Genomic DNA, 18959 nt, shown 5'->3' on the forward strand with positions numbered 1-18959 from the left:
TAGCCGTTCAAGCAATCCGAAGTCTGCGTAAGTTGATAAATTCATTTTGGGCGATAAGAAGGACAAACACTAAGTCATGTTTCACAGAAACTGTAAGTCAACAGCCAATTGATTTACATTTAATCAACTACCGAAAGCTGTTCAAAACTGAGTCAATAGACATTAGATTTTCTCAATCATCAGCTGTAAGGCATACAACATTAATTGCAACTGTATCTGCAACTGAAACTATTTATACATTTTTTGATTTTACGTATCACCAGACATTATCAAAACATAAGTACCACGCTCGAGCAATGGTAATAATTAGGACTGTAACTTAAGTACATTGCTACCAGTGTTTTAAAATAATTCAAGTATTTTCCTTTAATAATTATAATAATAATAATAAACTGTATCAGTAGGTACAATATAAGTATGAGCTATAAATTAAAACTAAAAAAATAATAATAGTAACTTGAAAAATTTAATTGAAGAAATCAACCATTGACGACACTTTCATCTTTTATTTAATTATTTAAAATTAATACAAATATAGATGTAGAAACTTACTTCGAAAAGTATTTAAATACCCCGTAAAAAATAGTAATAAGAGTACAAATGCAAATAATTATTATTTATGAATACCTACTTACAAATACATGAAATTTTCACCATAAAATCGATTTTCAATAGTTAAAATTTGTCGACATTTTTGTTTAAAATATAAACACTTAAAGCACATGGATTGATCCACTACATTTTCTATCTATTTTTAAAATTTGAAAAAAACCTGTATAATTTATTAGTTCAATTGGCAGCTTTTTGGCATTTTGGTTTTTATAATTTATTTTGTAATAAGTGTAAATAATTTATAAAACTATTTACTTAAGTAGTATATAAATTTATCTACATTAAATGCATTCTTAAAATAATGTATTAATTTAATACACATGATACTACATACATAATATATAATGAGGGTAAAAGTTATTAATTTGTTTTTTATATGATACAACGATATAGGTATATTTAATGGAAATCGGGAATCTCCTCAGTACCTGTAAATTGTCATCGTATAATATATGTTTATAGTAGTGAGGTCCTGTTAATACTTGCAAGACCAAAAACTTAATACAAAGTTATATTGATTACTTTATTTTTAACTTAAAATTACGTGTACCTATATCAATATGTATGTATATCAATTATTGTATTAAAATGTCCTTTATAGTATGCACCAATACTATTTTATTTGTAATTGATGGAGTAACATTCAAAGTTAACCAAACATTACGGCACTGGGATAGTACGTATCTAGACAGAATAATTATATTTAGTTTAGATTATGGTTTGACATTTATACTAAAAGTCGACACGTAATATAGTAGTGGCAAATAAACACATTCATATGATTGAAAACCTATATTTCACTCGAAGAAATGTGACGTTTTTGAAACTGAAAAAACAATATAAAATATATATACGAATAGAATAAAAAAAATTTGATCAAATCGTCACTGATACGAGTATGTGAAAATTGAATTATATCACGATCATAGATAGTTTTTTTTTATCGTCATCGAACAAGCTACAAAATTGAACAAATTGAAGTTTTTAAAAATAATACACCGTGGTTACTTTTATTATGTGTGCCAAAACAGTTAACGAAACATTCAACAACACACATTCGATAAATAGAATAAAAAGTTCAATCATTTCCACTTAATTTTGAATGCCTCGTAATTTTTACCTTTGATCATTGTTAGAGTTTTGGAAAAGGTAAATACTGTAAATTACTTATATATCCATTTTGAATTATGCATTTGAATGAGAATTTTCATACGTAGATTTGTACGTTCAGAAAAACTAGATTTGGGTTTAGTTAAATTAAAAAGAAACTGTATTGTGGAACCAAGATTAATATTTTTTCACAAGAATTGAACTTCTAGTAATATTAATAAGTAAGTGATCAAGAAAAATGTCTAGAAAATAATTCAGAGTTCAGGTGAACCAAAAAAAAAAGCAATCGACTAAATATTTACATATTTAGAATTAAAATATGTTTTTTTTTTTTAATTTTTATCAGTAACGTTTTCAGTTAAAATATATATCAGGAAAACTTAATCTAATGTATATTGTACACAAATATTCTGTATACTTGTTGAAAATACATTTTTTAGATTCTTAGCAAGACAAAGACTAAATTAGTTTACAATAAAGTAATATAATATTTTTTATCTGTGATCAATATTTATTTTATAAGAAGTGAGTCAATACTCTAAAAAGTTTTTAGTTGGAAATGTTTCCATTTTTTCCCCTTCGGTTATCTATCACAAACAATAACGTACAATTATTTCGGCTGTTTATTAGATGGACAAATATTACAAACTCAATGTGTGTTTTACACTATATATCGTATTATAGCGTCGAAGATGAGCACATTAAGTACAATAATGATTTGTCGACGGCCCTGCTATTTGGGTATCAGCGCGTGTGTAAAAAGGGACTTCCGCTGTATGCGCGCGCACACACATATATGAGCCATTCTACACCTACACACGCGCGTACACAAGTTTTACCCACGCCAAAAAGCGAGTCCCAATGTAACTATTATATAACAGCAACTATCTAACATATAATATAAGAATGGAAGTCAACTACGAGTCTGTCGCTTAAGTTAATTACGTGTTATTTTAGGGGAGGTACGGGCGACCAATATACAACAGTCCACGACTTCTATTATGTTATATTTATAAAATACTTTTAGTTTCATCATTGTTATTTTTAATATTATTTACTATTATTTTATCGAGATGATAATGAATAATTATTTTAATAATAATCAGTGGAAACCGCATAGTCGTAATACACTTTCAAACTGTTAACTGTAATCTTCCTTGACCGCACAATAAAACATAATTGTGCGTGTACATAATACACGAGACACGTTTATTGTCTACTGAATTACACCCGTCACCAAAAAAATAAACATAAATATATATTGTAAATCCTCTAAAAACTACCGACAGAAAAACTGGTTATGTAAATTCGTTTTTATATATTATCGATTAGATTATATTATATTTTGATCTTTAGATTATTCAAACACCGATTATAAGTTTATAAGTTCAACGAGAAGAAAAAATCAATAATAAAAAACTTATAACATAGAAACAAATTAACCATTTTGCACTTATAGACATTTGAACATTATTTATTGTAATTCAAGCTCCAAATGTAAGCTCAATTTAAAACGAATCACTGCAGAAACAAAATATAATTAAAAATAATATGATTTGTAAGAATTGAGCTACTCAAATTGGCAAATTAGTCACGAGATATTATGTTTTATGATACTATGTATAGATACACACAATTATAATTGTATATTTTAGCGGCAAAACGTTTTACCAATAACAAAAACAGTAAAATAACGTTTATATTACAATACATTAACACAATAAGCATAATATTTATCTTCAATCTCGACAGATTACTACGAACTATTAAATGCAATAACTACGGATGTCGTGGACGAAAAATAATTTACGATCAAATTTGGCAGTAAAAGCAAAAGAACAAAAATATAGTTTTGAAAATTTTAAGTAGGTAATTATTATTTTACAAGACTGTTAAATATCAATTATTGAAAAATTATAATTATTGCTTGAAAAGAAAACTTTGGTTGGAATGTTTGTTTCATAACGAAACATAGATCTTTAAATGTGATAATAAGTATAAGGAAAATATTATTTTCTTATTATTATTATAAAAAGGGGTTTTTCTTTTATAGGTATTTATCTAGAACCGTTTTAGGAATGTGATTTAGTCTAGAGTTAGAACTAAGTCCATTTTTACACTAATCCGTTTGTATATTTATGTAAGTATTTAATAATACGGGTTTTCAGAAAACCACGTTTTGAAAATAATTTTCTAAAATTGAAAGTAAGTACATCGACGGTATATTTACGACAATTATATATAGAGTGATTCTTTTACTACTATACAGCAACTTTTTCGATAAAATGTATATATTTCGAAAATACAATTTTTATAAACTTAATTTGAAAAAAAATTATCAATGCGTAGAATACAATAATTAAGTATATGGTATACTTGCATAATATATGCGGATGTCTGGTTATGAGTATAGTATACATTTAACGATTATGAGTCGATAAATTGGTTATCAATACTGTAATTGGTACAGTCAAAATTAATTGCTTAGAAATGCATCCATTACTTGGAAGTACTTACTTATTTAATTGGTTAGCAGTGTACGATAGGTGTACTATGTATATTTTTTTATTTATTTTGGATTCTATTGAAGTATTTCCAAAAATGGACGGTATAGATTCCGAGTGACATAAAAAACATACATTTCGACAACACGACAAGTAAAAATTCGTTATCATATTATATCGTATTTTTTCGAAATCAAAATACTTACTTATGTATGAAAGAGCGTATTATATTCCGACCGGAAATCTAGTAGCAGTTTTTAAGGTACCGAAACACTGAATACGTATATGGTAGTAGGTAGGTACATTATTATATAATATGCCGTATCGCCGTTCTATAGTTCCGATTTAAAAGGCTTGTATTACGACGCGTGTACATGCACACACAACATACAATTTATACTAAAAATAATATATTGGAAGTCGTAGATCTTTTGGAAAGGACGTTAGGGGGTTAGGCATGAATTTTGTATTAGCCGACCCGTCAGAATCAAATAAAACGCGCGTATTACCTGTTTTTTGAGTATGATGTGCTTTCCCTTCCAATATTTCATCATGCCGAGGGCTTGGAGCGTGCTCACTATATCATAGGAGTTGATGGCCAGTTCTTGACTCATGTCTGGAATTCAAAATTTTAAATTACGTTAACCGATTGTTTACAATATATTTCCCACGTGATTCTGTCAATTTATATATGACCGGGCATACACAGTATGTATTCTATATTATTATATACTGTAAACCTACAATGATCCCAAGTCTTAAACCAATAATATACATAAATATATTATATTATACACGATTCACATCGCAGCACAGACACGGCCACTCGCGGGATAGCATTGAGCGCGACGGTGTTATGATACACCACGGTTGAAATTGCCTGCAATTTGATATAGAGCGTACCTAATAATAATATATGTTCTGTATCAATAAATTATATGTACGTTCGGCACTAACACGCTAGACAGGATCACAAACATTTACAATAATACGATATAAATATTCGAATACAATTTCAACGTTAAATAGAGTCTTGTATATACCAGCAGTTTGTGTATAATAGCTGTGTACGATAGGACGACCCTCAAATGTATTTAATTTAAATTAAACGGCGTTTGATGGTCTGCAATCTACAGTTTAAAAGGTATACTAAATAACGACATTATGTTCAAGGCATTACATAATTAATTGATAATGAGGAAAATACATATTATTATATATACGTATACAAAACAAATTGTAAGCAATATTATATAGTGGATATAAATAGATATACTTCAGAGAAAATAAACTGAATTTGGATTTCCTGGATTGAAGTAACGTCATATGTATGAAGGAAGGAATAAATAGGTTTAGTTTAAGATCCTTAACGTGCTTCTAAAATAGTCTATTTTTTATGTATACAATTAGACCGGTTCAGTCAAAACAATCTCGTGTGGACAACATGGACACTGATCAACAATATTAGTAAGTTTTTTAACGTTACCACTCATAAGCTATTTGTTCGAAAGTCTAATAAAAAAATGTATAGGCCTATAAACGATAAAATTGAATGTATAAAATTCACATTTTGAGAATTCTAGAAGTAAATGCGAAATTTAGGAAGTAGCAAGAATGTAAGAAGTATTTACTGTCAGTAGTTTTCAAGTGCGCAAACTTACTATTTGAAAGTAGCAAGATTCACAATAGTTTATGAGCATACCATGTAACTAGGAACTATAGGGAGTAAAAATAAAGAAAAAAATAGATGATCACTTATCTCACTGAAGAAATGATGGATATGACTTACATGACAAGTAAATGGTTTGGATAAACTAAATTGGACATTATAACGATATATCTACAACGTGCAAGTACCAGTGCATTGATGATGTGCATCATGACGGTCAATGAAATAAAACTAAGTATAATAAAATAAACTATTTTAAATACCGAATAACATTAAAATTTAATGTAAAATAAAATCAAAAATAATCACAAAATTGTAGGTATTATTGTTATTGGTACTGATCTACTTAATAACAATATATTTATATTTAAATTGAATTACAGGTATAATTTACTCATTAATTGTTTTAAGATTGGTATATAAAAGGTGTACAGTATGTTCTGAAAATATCGCATCATACTTAGTATTTCCATTGAAAATCAATGTGTTTAAATGCATTTTTTACAGCAAAATTAAAAAATAATTATTTAGAGAAATTTAGTTTTTTAAATTTTCAAGATTTTTATTCATATTTTTAAAAAATTATATCAAATTCATTGAATGAAAATCAACCAAATCGGTTAGATATTGCGTAGGTATAGCATATTATATGATAAAGTACCGTATAGAAGTGAGGGATTTCATTGATTTTCTAATTTTATTAAAAACTTAATTTTAAATTTTATGTATGTAAATAATCAAAATAGGTCAGGTAAATCAAAGAGCACAACAAATTTTGATCACATCATTAACATTCTTGGAAATGTAGTTGTATCTTTAAAATTATCCATACTTTTTGGTGCATGGATTATACTATAATAATTTGTTCATAGAACATTAACGAAATAAAATAAAGACATATAAAACCAAATTTTAACAGTATCATGCAAGTTATGACGAAGAAAGGAATTTACAATTTTGTGATTGGGCGTTACATACAATAAGTATCAATTCAATGTTTGGATAAATATTTATATATATTTCTTTAAATTTATTTTTACCGATGAACGCACTTTTAAAAATAATCCACATTTCAATTGAGATTGATTAAGCATGCGATTTGCATGTTACTAAACAACTATAATTCTAATAAAATCAAAAACTTAATTTGCTTTAATTAAGTCATTAATCATTCTATTTAAATTATTTTAAAATTTGATTAAAACTATGGCTATCTTGAAAAAAATTAACAACTTAATTGCCTTAATAATACTTGTTTAAACATTTTTAAAACTTATGCCGTTGAGTAGAATTTGCTTACTAATATATTGTAGTAAATTCGCATTGATTTACAATGGTGTACGGGACTTCTGTATACAATATCATGCGTTCAAAGATACTTGTACATCAGACAAACCAAATAAATAATTAAGCTATGCAACATATACATATGCACTACGTTGTGTTGTATAATGCAAAGCGGAAACAATAGCGTGAGTATATTTAAAAAAAAGTCTTGGTCGATTGCAAACGTTGACAAATGAACGAAAACCGCCTGTGTGTAATCTTAAGGGTCTCAATTGCACGGCCGTTATCATTAAAACTATCGTGGCAAGGTTGGTTTTTATTTTTTGTATTTATTAGCCTCGGAGTAATTAAAAAAAAATAATAATAATATACGCAAATATCGTGGTTAATAATAGTATAATACATCATTCTTAAGCTTATACATGTTTTTATTACGAGTCTAAAGGGATTACAAATTTTAACGATGGAAATATTTTATAGTAAAAGAGCTCATTAAATTAGTACACTATAATGAAATATATTCATTTGATATATAGGTACATACAATATTATAAGTTACATTATGACGTATTATGTATTATATTATTTATAAAAATATTTAAATCTATAGAAAATGATAATTAAATGCATTTTTATATTTCTAAAAACTTATAATGTCGTTTCTTGAGAATTCTAATGAAATATATTAATTACGAAATTAAAATAAGAAAATATTGTTTTACAAATTGAATGAAAAAAAAATACGTAAGTACTTACATAAAGAAAATACCGGCTTGATTAAACGAATAAACAATACAATATATATATATATATCAAAATTTCAAAATTAAAATATGAAGAACTCAAGTCAAAAAGTATAAAAATAACTTTTATCTGTTTTAAAATACAACTTTGCTATTAAAACAATATAAATAAAAATAATTATTTTTTTAATAAACTTTTGTAATAATAATCTGAAGTTTGGAATTTTGTATGTTAATAAATAATGGTTTAAAAAAATCAATCTATTAATTTGTTTTATTAAAATATTTCTAAAACATTTTAGTTGTATCGGAAATAATGATTTTTTTTTTAGTTTAAAATTGAACACATCCATTACTATGTACTATGAATTCTCTGGTTTTATGGTTTTTTTTTTTTAAATGTATATAATATATATTTATATTATTTGGGCAAAATTCACGTCGTATTTTCAACATGTAATCATCGAGGTCACGAAATACGTGGTTAAAGAAAAATCCCCTCTGGAAATAATCCAAAAAGTTGATCACATCTGTAATGTTAACACGGGTCTCAACGTACATGTTTTTGGGGAGATGTTTTGTAAAGTTTTATACTTAAAGTTGAAATTTTAAAGCTCGTTTAGACTGGAGAGAGATGTTTGGGGTGAACGTGAGACAAACTGCATAGTGAAGCCGACATTTTGAAATCGTCATTAAAGCCAATACACAACTAAGGACTATTGGTTGGTTAAATTTTAAAATAAATCCAAAATATTTAATACTTGTTTTCTCAATGATATAGTAAAAATATCGCATTATTATTCATATTGATAAATTAGGGTGAAAAAAATGAAATTTTCAAAAGAATATAAAAATATATTTACGGCAGGTCTACCATAATTTGTATATATTCACGGGGTATCTAGTGCGTTTTAGCATTTATTGAGACATTGCCAAATGCGATAAATATTCTAAGATAATTTGGTTAATATTATATATGTTTTTTCTCCACATGTATACAATAACAATAAATATATCATATTCGTTTTAACAGTAGTGGTTTTTTATTTCACCAAAGTGTACATCGGAGTTATAGAAAAAACAAGACATAACTATGCTTTTATAATTTACAAACCTTTCACGTAATACATTTATACTTTAATAGAATTCGTACAATTCTAAGACAATATGTTCAAAGAATAAAACTTACGTTGACAGTAAGGTAATTGCTTTATACTTGTAAAATAATCAAGAAACTTTGATAGTTTAAAACGTAATACCGACAATACTATATGTTTTATTCATTTAATAATAATTGTATTTCACGGGTGGCTCATTGGAAGTATACGTATACAATATACATGCGTAATGTGTAATGTGAGTTTTCTCTAAATTAGCGTGCTTAATTTAAACTTGTCACAAACAATCTTTGCCAAGCATTGTGTCTTAATAAATAGTACACTAGTAAAGAATTGTTAATTGCAAAATAATGATTATTTATAGGACACAACACTAACGGTGTAGGTACATAACACTATACATTGATATTGTAGTGTAGTATACAAAAACAAACACACATTATACGCATTTTTGAATAGTATTCCGGTATCAGAGGTATTGGAAAATAGCGCGTCACTTACTGATTAAATAATGCATTTTGTTTTTTTCATATAAATAACGGTATTTCAAATTGTACTGTAAGATATAATATAGAACACAGAAAAGTAATCAAGCTAAATAAGAGTAATTCAGCTTCACATTTTCGTCTAGGTATTTTCTGTCTGGTTCATACCTACGTTTCGAGTGACCTGCTTTGAAGTACAATAATTCATCAAAGCGCACGCATATATACACCATATAATACTATATACTTTGGAATTAACCAAATTTAGTATTACATTTAATTCAACTATTTTAAACGAATCGTTTTTCCTACTTGAAACATTTATAATAATAAGCATGTATTTTACATTTGTATACGATCTGGCAATATCGGTGGGGTGTACGATTTTCATCCACTCTCGAGGGTGAAAAAATAATAATAATAATAAAATCCCTCGGTTGATTCGCCGACAAGTTCGAATACATAAAGTGTATACACGGAATAATAATAATAAATCTCGTAAGTCTGTGGCCCGGTTTTCTTCCGACCGTCGACGCCGTGTCACGCACGTCCTGTCCGTCCGCATCGCACCGCCGTATACAGTTGTACATTGTCGCAGGTTATGTCCAATGCACGTACACAATAAAATATAATACACGCAGGGGTCAGTGATCTCTTTCTCAATATATATATATATATATACATACAAGACGGAATGCGAATGGGGTGGCGGATTTGGGGGGAGGGTTTATTCGCCACTGTAATAATCGCGTTTTACGACGCAGTATAAAACTTATTATTATATACCGCGTGCGCAGGTTTTTACGACGAGCCGAAATGCACAGTGCGTACACGCGGTTCTTCGTATAATATACCAGGAGAGTAAGTATTGTGTGCGCGCTTATATATAGGGTAGGTGGTACGTGTATACTCTCCGATGAGTTTTACACCCCGGTGATAATAATATCGTCGTCGACGGATGGCGGTGCATGGGGGGGTCTGGGACGAAAAGGGTTATAAAACGCGCACATACGTACATACTATACATATATTATATGTATGTGTGTGAGTATGTATATACCTATGACGAGGGCATTGCGTCGTTTTGCATGAGCGCACGTGCCAGCACACACACACACACACACACACACACTGACACACAGACATACACGTAAACGGGATCATCGATAAAATCCGTCAGGAGAGAGGAGATGACAGTATAAATATATTATAATATAGGCGCAGGGCCGCAGGGGTGATGACGACGACGATGACAATTTATTATAACGGTTTAGTATAATAACTAATTACACATAACGCGGATTTCGAGATCGGCGTAAACGACTATATAATAAATAATAAAAATAATATTTACCTTTTATGGATAGCTGTTTTCCGCCCAAATCGCACAAGTACTGCAGCAACACGTCTTTCCAGTAGCTCCTGTATGATATCAGACCCAAATCTGACAACGGTTTTTCGGGCGAACCGACTTTGCCTTCTACTCTGGTCAGCAGGTAACCTGTGCAAACACAAAAAACGATCTAATGTTTAATAACACTCGTTATGAACATAATGAATATTATCAATAATATTTAAAATTGTAATGAAATAAAGAGATATGGTTTCAGACAATTATTGCTGAATTTATTATTGTAATTTATAAAACATTTTTTTTTTTTGTTTTTTTATACTTTTGAAAAACTAAGAACTAATCATTTATACAGTGCTAATTTGTGTGAAAACTTCATAAATTATTGAGCAGATGACTTTTTTTATATACATTTTGGTATTCTAGATCAAAATTTGAAAGGGAAGGTTTTGAGTTATTTAACCTAATTTAATGATAATAAATTCATGATAATAATAGGTTTGAAAGATACGGGAACTTATGATGATTTTAAAATTATAGCCATTATATTCATTTATATTATTTAATAGATTGGGTTAAGTGATTACGTGGGGTAAATATTATATATTTATATATTTGTGTACTCTGTGGAAGAGAATTGTCGTCTGTTGTATAATTTTACTACGTTTATTACAATTTAAAAATAATAACATTATTAAAATGTATCACACCGACGACAGCAATAATTATATACTATGATATGCGTGATCACGTTTAATCAATATCATTAAATGAATATTTTATTTGGATTTTTATAACTTGTAACCATAACTTTCCATAACTATTACTTGAACCATGCCAACATATTATTATAATATTATAGGTACTATATTATTATCAGAGATGGGAGTTTACCACAAAATACTATTATATACGTATACAACACGGCATTTAGGAAGATAACTTAATTTACGAGGGTCAATGGTGACTTCATTACATTCGACCCACGTTGGTGCAAACATATTGCATTTCTTCGATCAATACTGTACCACTCCTAGACAGTTTCCATTTAGCATTAATTCAATACTAATAATAACCATATAAAACGAATTAACCATTTCAACAACTCTATACAAAATATACATACGTACACGCCTAAGTGGTTTGCTGTAGAATTTGCGCAATTTCTAACAAAGATTTCATCGATATAAATTATAAATACGAAGTGATTATGTGATGGAAATAAATTGATACTAATAAAAACAAATTAATTCAATTTGATTTTTCGCCTGGTTTTTTTTCCTGGAAAACACAAGAGACAATACAATTCTGTAAGCATCGATTTCAGAAATAATCATGTTTTATATGTATTATATTATATAACTAACTATTCGATTAATATCCCAATTGCCTATTAACATAGTATTGTATCAATACAATATGTTGTGCTGTCTCGTTAATTGTTTAGCAATAACATAACTATTGTTCTTAAAACCACTGTAAACAAATTTAATATTTGCTAACTCATAAATATACAATTATGTACTAAAATATGCAATTGAATTGATTTTTTAACAAAAATGCAATTATAATTTTTGGGTAGTGCAAAAAAAACATTAATGTAAGGTGTATAAAGTGATTAAAACATTTAAAACTAATGTTAGTTAGTAACTATAAAACGTGTGAACTTTTTAGCTAATGGATAATCAAGGTTTTTTTCTTTATTATTAACGTTATTCAATTAACATCAGATTTAATTAGTTAATAATATTAACAATACATTTATATATAAAATAAGGCCAATAATTAAAATATTTTATAATAATTAATGTCTAAAATATTATTATTCAAACGACATTTTGCCCACACAAATGAGATTTCCATAGTGCTTGCAATCTACATGCGCGTTATCGTAAAAACGCTAGATTCACCATTCAGCAGATGAAGGGGTTTAAAAAAAAAAATGCAGAAAACCGATCGATACGTTCATTAATCTCCCCCCTGACGTTTATTAAAATGCACTTAGCGAAAAATGTGAAGCGAAACATTTTGCAGTGAATATAATAAAAATAAAATAAAATCTACAAAAAGGATAAAAAGTCTGGATGTTGAGCACTCATCTCTCCTCACTCATCTTGGCGCAAGTCAATGTTTGTATTATCATTTTTATTATTATTGTGAGTTTGAAAGCAATGGCTTGAAATGCGATTCATAGCAGAGTTATAGGTGCTGCTACTGCTTAAATAAAGCTATAAATAATTCTATATTCGCAATATTATTAATGCTTATAAAAATAATTGTATGCGTATTATGAATATATTTTTAAAAAATAACGCGATATCAACGTGCGTAAATTAGAAAGTTTGAAACCATTGATGCAGCTAAGTAATAACTACTTTTTGTTTTAGTTTTGAGCTTTTAAAAAATATTGTTACAACTCAATTTGTAAGACATAAAAATTTTAAAGGCCTAAAGAAAATTTTTATTATTCACTAAAAAAATTTTATTTATTAAAATTCGAACATAACACATAGGTTTAAAGAAAATTATTTATTAACATTATATTATACTAAATATGCAAGCAAATTTTAATACAAAACAAAAAATGAAATTAAAAAATTTCAAAAATATAAATTACATCTATAAATAAATAACAATCAGTCTAAAAATCAGTTTTTTCGATTCATGTTAATGTTTTTGCTACCGATTAGGACTTTTTTTTTTAAGGAATTTTAATACAATATACCTATACTACACACAGTTATCTACACAGATATCAAATCCAAGTTTAATTTATAATCCATTTTAGTATCAATGATACTTTAGAAGCATTTTTATATGTATGTGTATACCTATCAATTAGATTAATGATATAAACATTTTAAATAATATATGTTTAATATAGGCTTTCACAATAATGTATAAAAATAGACATTAGGTTCTTTGATCATTCGTTTATTGAATTATCATACATTTTTTATTCAACTAAAGCAATGGATATAAATACATATATATATACACACATTATTATGTAACTGACGCACAATATTAATAGTCTCACAAGACTATAAGACTTAATAAATAAAATAATCTAATAAAATGCCTGGAGAGAACGTGCAGGAGGTTTGATGCGGCAGGTGTTGAAATCTAATACACCCGCGAGTTTATTCGTAGCGATGTTTCTTTTAGTTATTTTGGTAATATTTACCATAGAATTCGCATCGCCCGCCCCTATAATCCAGGACATCGCTGCGGGATACTCCTTTTGGACAATACAATGACAAAACAACGGTGGTGTCTGTTGCGTGGGTGCGGGTGGGGGATCGATCACAGCGGTATCAACGTCACTCTCGTAAACAACCGCTGACGGGGCGTAATAGAGTAAACTACGAACAAGATGCAGGGATATTATATATATATGTATAGTATATACATTGTGTGTGTGTGTGTTTGTGTATGACATATTATTATAATACGACAGATTTTGACCACGACAAGGAGTATACGCGCTGCAGGAGTCCCCGAGATGTCAAACTTTGCGAAATGGGCAGAATATTCATGCTCGTAATCTTGAATATCCGACTTCCTTACTTAGGTATATTGTCTCATACAAATTATAATGTAACATACGTCATACAGATATTAGCGATCGGAATTTATAAACGTCGTTCTTGTTTTGTAACATCAATATATAATTTGTAGGTGTGCATTATGGTTAAGTACAGAAGAATCAATATATCTACCAACGATCCACTGACGACATACGAAAATATATGGAAATTGTAAGTGCTTATCAATATAGGTATATGTAATGTCATTCTAGCAAAAATAATGAAAACCAGTCGAATATATATACGTACAATCAAATTTGTGTTTCATAAAATTATACCTTTATTAATATGAAAACGTATTATTACTGTAATATGTAGGTACCCACGTGTAGCAACACGCATTTACAAGAAAGCAATGCCAGTAATAGAATATCACGAACGTCGATGATGTTTAAAAAGGCGCATAGAATATAATAGAATAGACATTAGTATACGCTCGAGTAATTAATTTCCGTTTTATACACAAACATGTTATATGCATATGCCTACACAACGACACGACAATATCGTACTACATGTAAAAATATACATTATGCATAGCATCTACAGCACCTCCTACATACGTAATACGCGTGTTTATTATTACTGTGCGTAGTGTATTATACATTAGCCGTTTCCAAACGAGGCCGGGCACCTGTCACTGGATGACATTTGGGGGAGCCGACGCGATTTTCCCGCACTACCGTCGAACAATAAAAATATACAAACAACAACAATAATAGTAATAGTAATGAAAACAAAAAAATAATCCCATCACAAAATAGTATCCACGAGGAATTTTCCAATAGTGCATCAAACACTCGATGCAAACGTGCGTTTTATGTACATATATTACATACGTTGTTATACATACGTATATAGCATACAACCCGCGTGTTTTATTCGCGAGGGAAAGTGGTTCGACGGATTTATAATGAAATTTTTATCGAACTACACTCGTCGAAAAAACATGACGACGCGAGTGATGAGCGGTGGTATAGTTTATACGCACGTCTTAGGTATACATATATATTATATTATATACTATAGAGGTTCGCGAGTATTAACCGCAAGTGAGTTTTTGTACATATAGATCGAACGCACGTGTGTCATTAAGTAACGTTAGAGTTAAGCCTTTAAAAGTAGTTTTTTCCGCTCGTCGTTTACGGAATAGTAAATATATATATATATACATAGTTCTATGAACATAAAAATTCGAACGCGTAAAGTTTGTTGCAGAAACCCACAAAACGCGTGATTTCGTCTGTGAAACACATTAACGGGTATACGGGTATAAATATGATACAGTCGTAATCGAGATTTATGTTTAAGGTTCTCTTTAAATATTCCTTACGTTTATATCAAACTGACTATGTTAAAAGTTGGTTCGAATTTTTAATCAGGCAGATATATATATATATATATATATATATTAGCCAGGTACATTAGGTACTTACATAAACATTTTCAAAAGATTTATCCATCAAATAATTGTTGGTAAAATGGTGTGTTATTATTCTAAAAAATAAAATCGAAATTCGTATCAACACAGAATACTTTTTAATTAATTTCAATAATCTCAAAAATTTGAAAATATGGTATTTAATTATATTTATAAATTATAAATTCTGAAAATCGAAATTTGAGTAAATGTATAAATAAAGAAAAAATTGAGGTGAGCATGGTCGGTGAATGTGAATCACTATTTATAAAATTGTTTCATATAATTTTGATTGTAATTAAATAAACTTCATTTTGATTTTTTCTCCTATATATTTATATTTTTTAGCTTATTTTAGCATAATTTTTGAATAACTATCACGTATTTGTTTAATTGTATTACCTATATTAGCCAGGTTACCTCCTACTTACTAGATTTTTATTCAATTATTAATTCTTTATTAATGATTTATTTTGCTAAAAGATACGATCCTTTTTTTTATACGTATATGTTTACTGTGAAATTGTTACCAATAAAACAGAAGACATAAATAATCTAATCCTTTGAATCCGAAAACATCTTGAATACCTCCACCCCAGCCGGGAACAGGAATTTGCGTTTTTTATATTTTTATTGTATTATTCCTTCTCTCTAGACGAATATCAAACAAAAAATAAATCAAATCGATACGAAACGCATAGGTAACATATTATAGTGTGTACTTTTTGTATCTAGATGCTAGATAATAATACAATACTACATGATACACTATATGTATATAGGTACGCGTCTAGTGTCTACGCACGCGGAAACGCAATCATGGAGTTTAATATAAAACAACATTACGGATTTCGAATCGTATGGACTATGTATATGATGATTAGATATTAAGTCTGAAAAGAACATTTTAAAACTTTGTAACTCTATCATAAAAAAAACCCTCTCCTGAGATAATTGGCCAATGTGATTCTATTATTCTATAAATTTTGCCCACAGATTATCTCCGTCTACCTATATAAACTTTTTTTTTATCTGATTAAATTTCAACTTCTCCTATTATGATTATGAAAACTAAATATTTGAAATTATAATTTTATTATTACGTCAACTTTTATGTGTGTTTCTTTTTGATTAAAATACTTTGAAACTATGTTTAAAACTATATTAACACATTGAAAATGTAATAATTATCCTAATGTATGTTTATTGAAAAAATAAAACTTTAAATAAGAACATTTTTTAATATTTTCCCTACATATTATTTAACTTTAATAACCTTATATACATGTATTTTTGTATTAATATGCATTAGGTCGAACCATAAAATATAAGCGATTAAATTATAAAAAAGCATTAACATGTATTAAAATATACAATATTTTCACAAAATAAGTGCAATTTCGCGTAATTAACGCCATTGTTAAGGATACTAGAAAAATGCATAAAAATAAGTAATCTCCTATGAAAAAGAGTATGTCTAGTCACATAACTATGTGTCACAAGCAGCTATATTACGTCTTATATATTTATCATAATGTGCGAAGACGCCGTAGTCGTCGCAATGTGCACCATTATATGCAATATAATAATATCCGCGTACGTACATGCGGGCGTTCGTCATCCGAGATACGTGCAATAATATCGCACGGATATTATCAGATCCTAGAAGAGTCTATTTACACAGACAATGCACACCTGGGCTGCAGAAAATTCGCATAGTTTGTATAATAATACAACCAAAAACTCTATAGCAAACACACGCTGCACACGAGTCATGGGAGGGTGTTTGTGCGTGTGTGTGTTCTTTATACATTCGCGGATGACTGAAATATAATATAATAAATATGACGAACGTCGATAAAAAAAAAATAACAATAAAAAGCGGGTATATGACACTATGTACAACATTGTAATTCATATAAGATTATACTCGCGTGCATCTTACATTATGTTTATTAAATTTAAAAAAAAAGTGCTTTCTGATTGAGCACTGCTGTGCTGTTGCGCAGTGGGTCAAAATAAACAGTTTTGGTTACGTATATACAGATACACGACCTGCGGGTAGGGTTATAGGTATGAAACAGATCGGTTTTCCGCCATCCGGTAGTCGCAAGACTAGTGCGTTTTATGCCTACATGATTTCTTTGCCATAGGAGGATGAGGTTAAAGGACATGAATCGCAGAAATCTGCATTTATATTATTATCACGTTATATTACTTTACCACAATCGTTATTCATACATTAATATAATTGATATAAGTGTGGAAAACCACGTGTATTCCCACTTTAACGTAAACCAAACCATGACAGGAAAATGATAATACTAGGCAGCTCATCTTGTACGAGATGGGTATGCGATAAGATAAATTCAGTAACACAAAATCAATACGCAATACCCAATACTATATCGATTATAATAGATGTAAATAAATTTAATAGTGTTTATATTTTTATAAATATTTATTAAGCTATAAATCCATATGTCTAAAAACAAAAAAATAACACAAACTATTTTTAAGTTGTTGTCAGAAATTATTTTATTATTGTTAAAATATTTGATAAATATTAAAACGAATACATTTTTTATCTAGAAAAAATTTCTTTCTTTCTTTTAATAAAATAATAAAATTAAGAATACCAAATATTGTCATATTTATCAACGTATTATTAAAACGATGGACAGTCCATTATCATAACAATGGAATTATTTAAAACTTTATGTGTAAACATTTCAAATACGTTTAAACATTTAAGAATTTAAAATAAAAATGTAATACGTATAGATAATTATTATTCATTTCAGTAGTAGGTCATTAATCAATTTTTTGTATTATTTAATAAGAAATAATATAATACTAATTATTATAATTATTAGTATATTTTACAGACAGTAAATTTTTTTTTTAACTAATATTTCCTTGTCTTTATTGACTTTTATAATACTGAATGTCTGAATTAATAATTTACTTTAATGCGTATACTTAAATCGAAATATATTTTAAATTCCACCTGTAATAATTGTGTGCAAGAAAAAAAAATTATCATAATTTTATATTCTGAAATATTTTA

The 18959-nt window shown here is 28.3% G+C and overlaps 1 protein-coding gene across 2 annotated transcripts in view; it reads right to left on the reverse strand.

Moving 5' to 3' along the window:
- Positions 1 to 18959, reverse strand: part of LOC113556923 (histone acetyltransferase KAT7) — a 90678-nt gene that overhangs the window by 22313 nt on the left and 49406 nt on the right. For both annotated transcript variants that reach the window (XM_026962155.2, XM_026962154.2), the window contains exons 9-10: positions 10883 to 11029; positions 4736 to 4842 (exon numbers count right to left, since the gene is read on the reverse strand). In XM_026962155.2, the coding sequence (XP_026817956.1) occupies positions 4736 to 4842; positions 10883 to 11029 (254 nt within the window). The remainder of the gene's footprint in view (positions 1 to 4735; positions 4843 to 10882; positions 11030 to 18959) is intronic.

Source organism: Rhopalosiphum maidis, chromosome 1 (genome assembly GCF_003676215.2).
Source record: "Rhopalosiphum maidis isolate BTI-1 chromosome 1, ASM367621v3, whole genome shotgun sequence".
Taxonomy (NCBI): Eukaryota; Metazoa; Arthropoda; class Insecta; order Hemiptera; family Aphididae; genus Rhopalosiphum; species Rhopalosiphum maidis.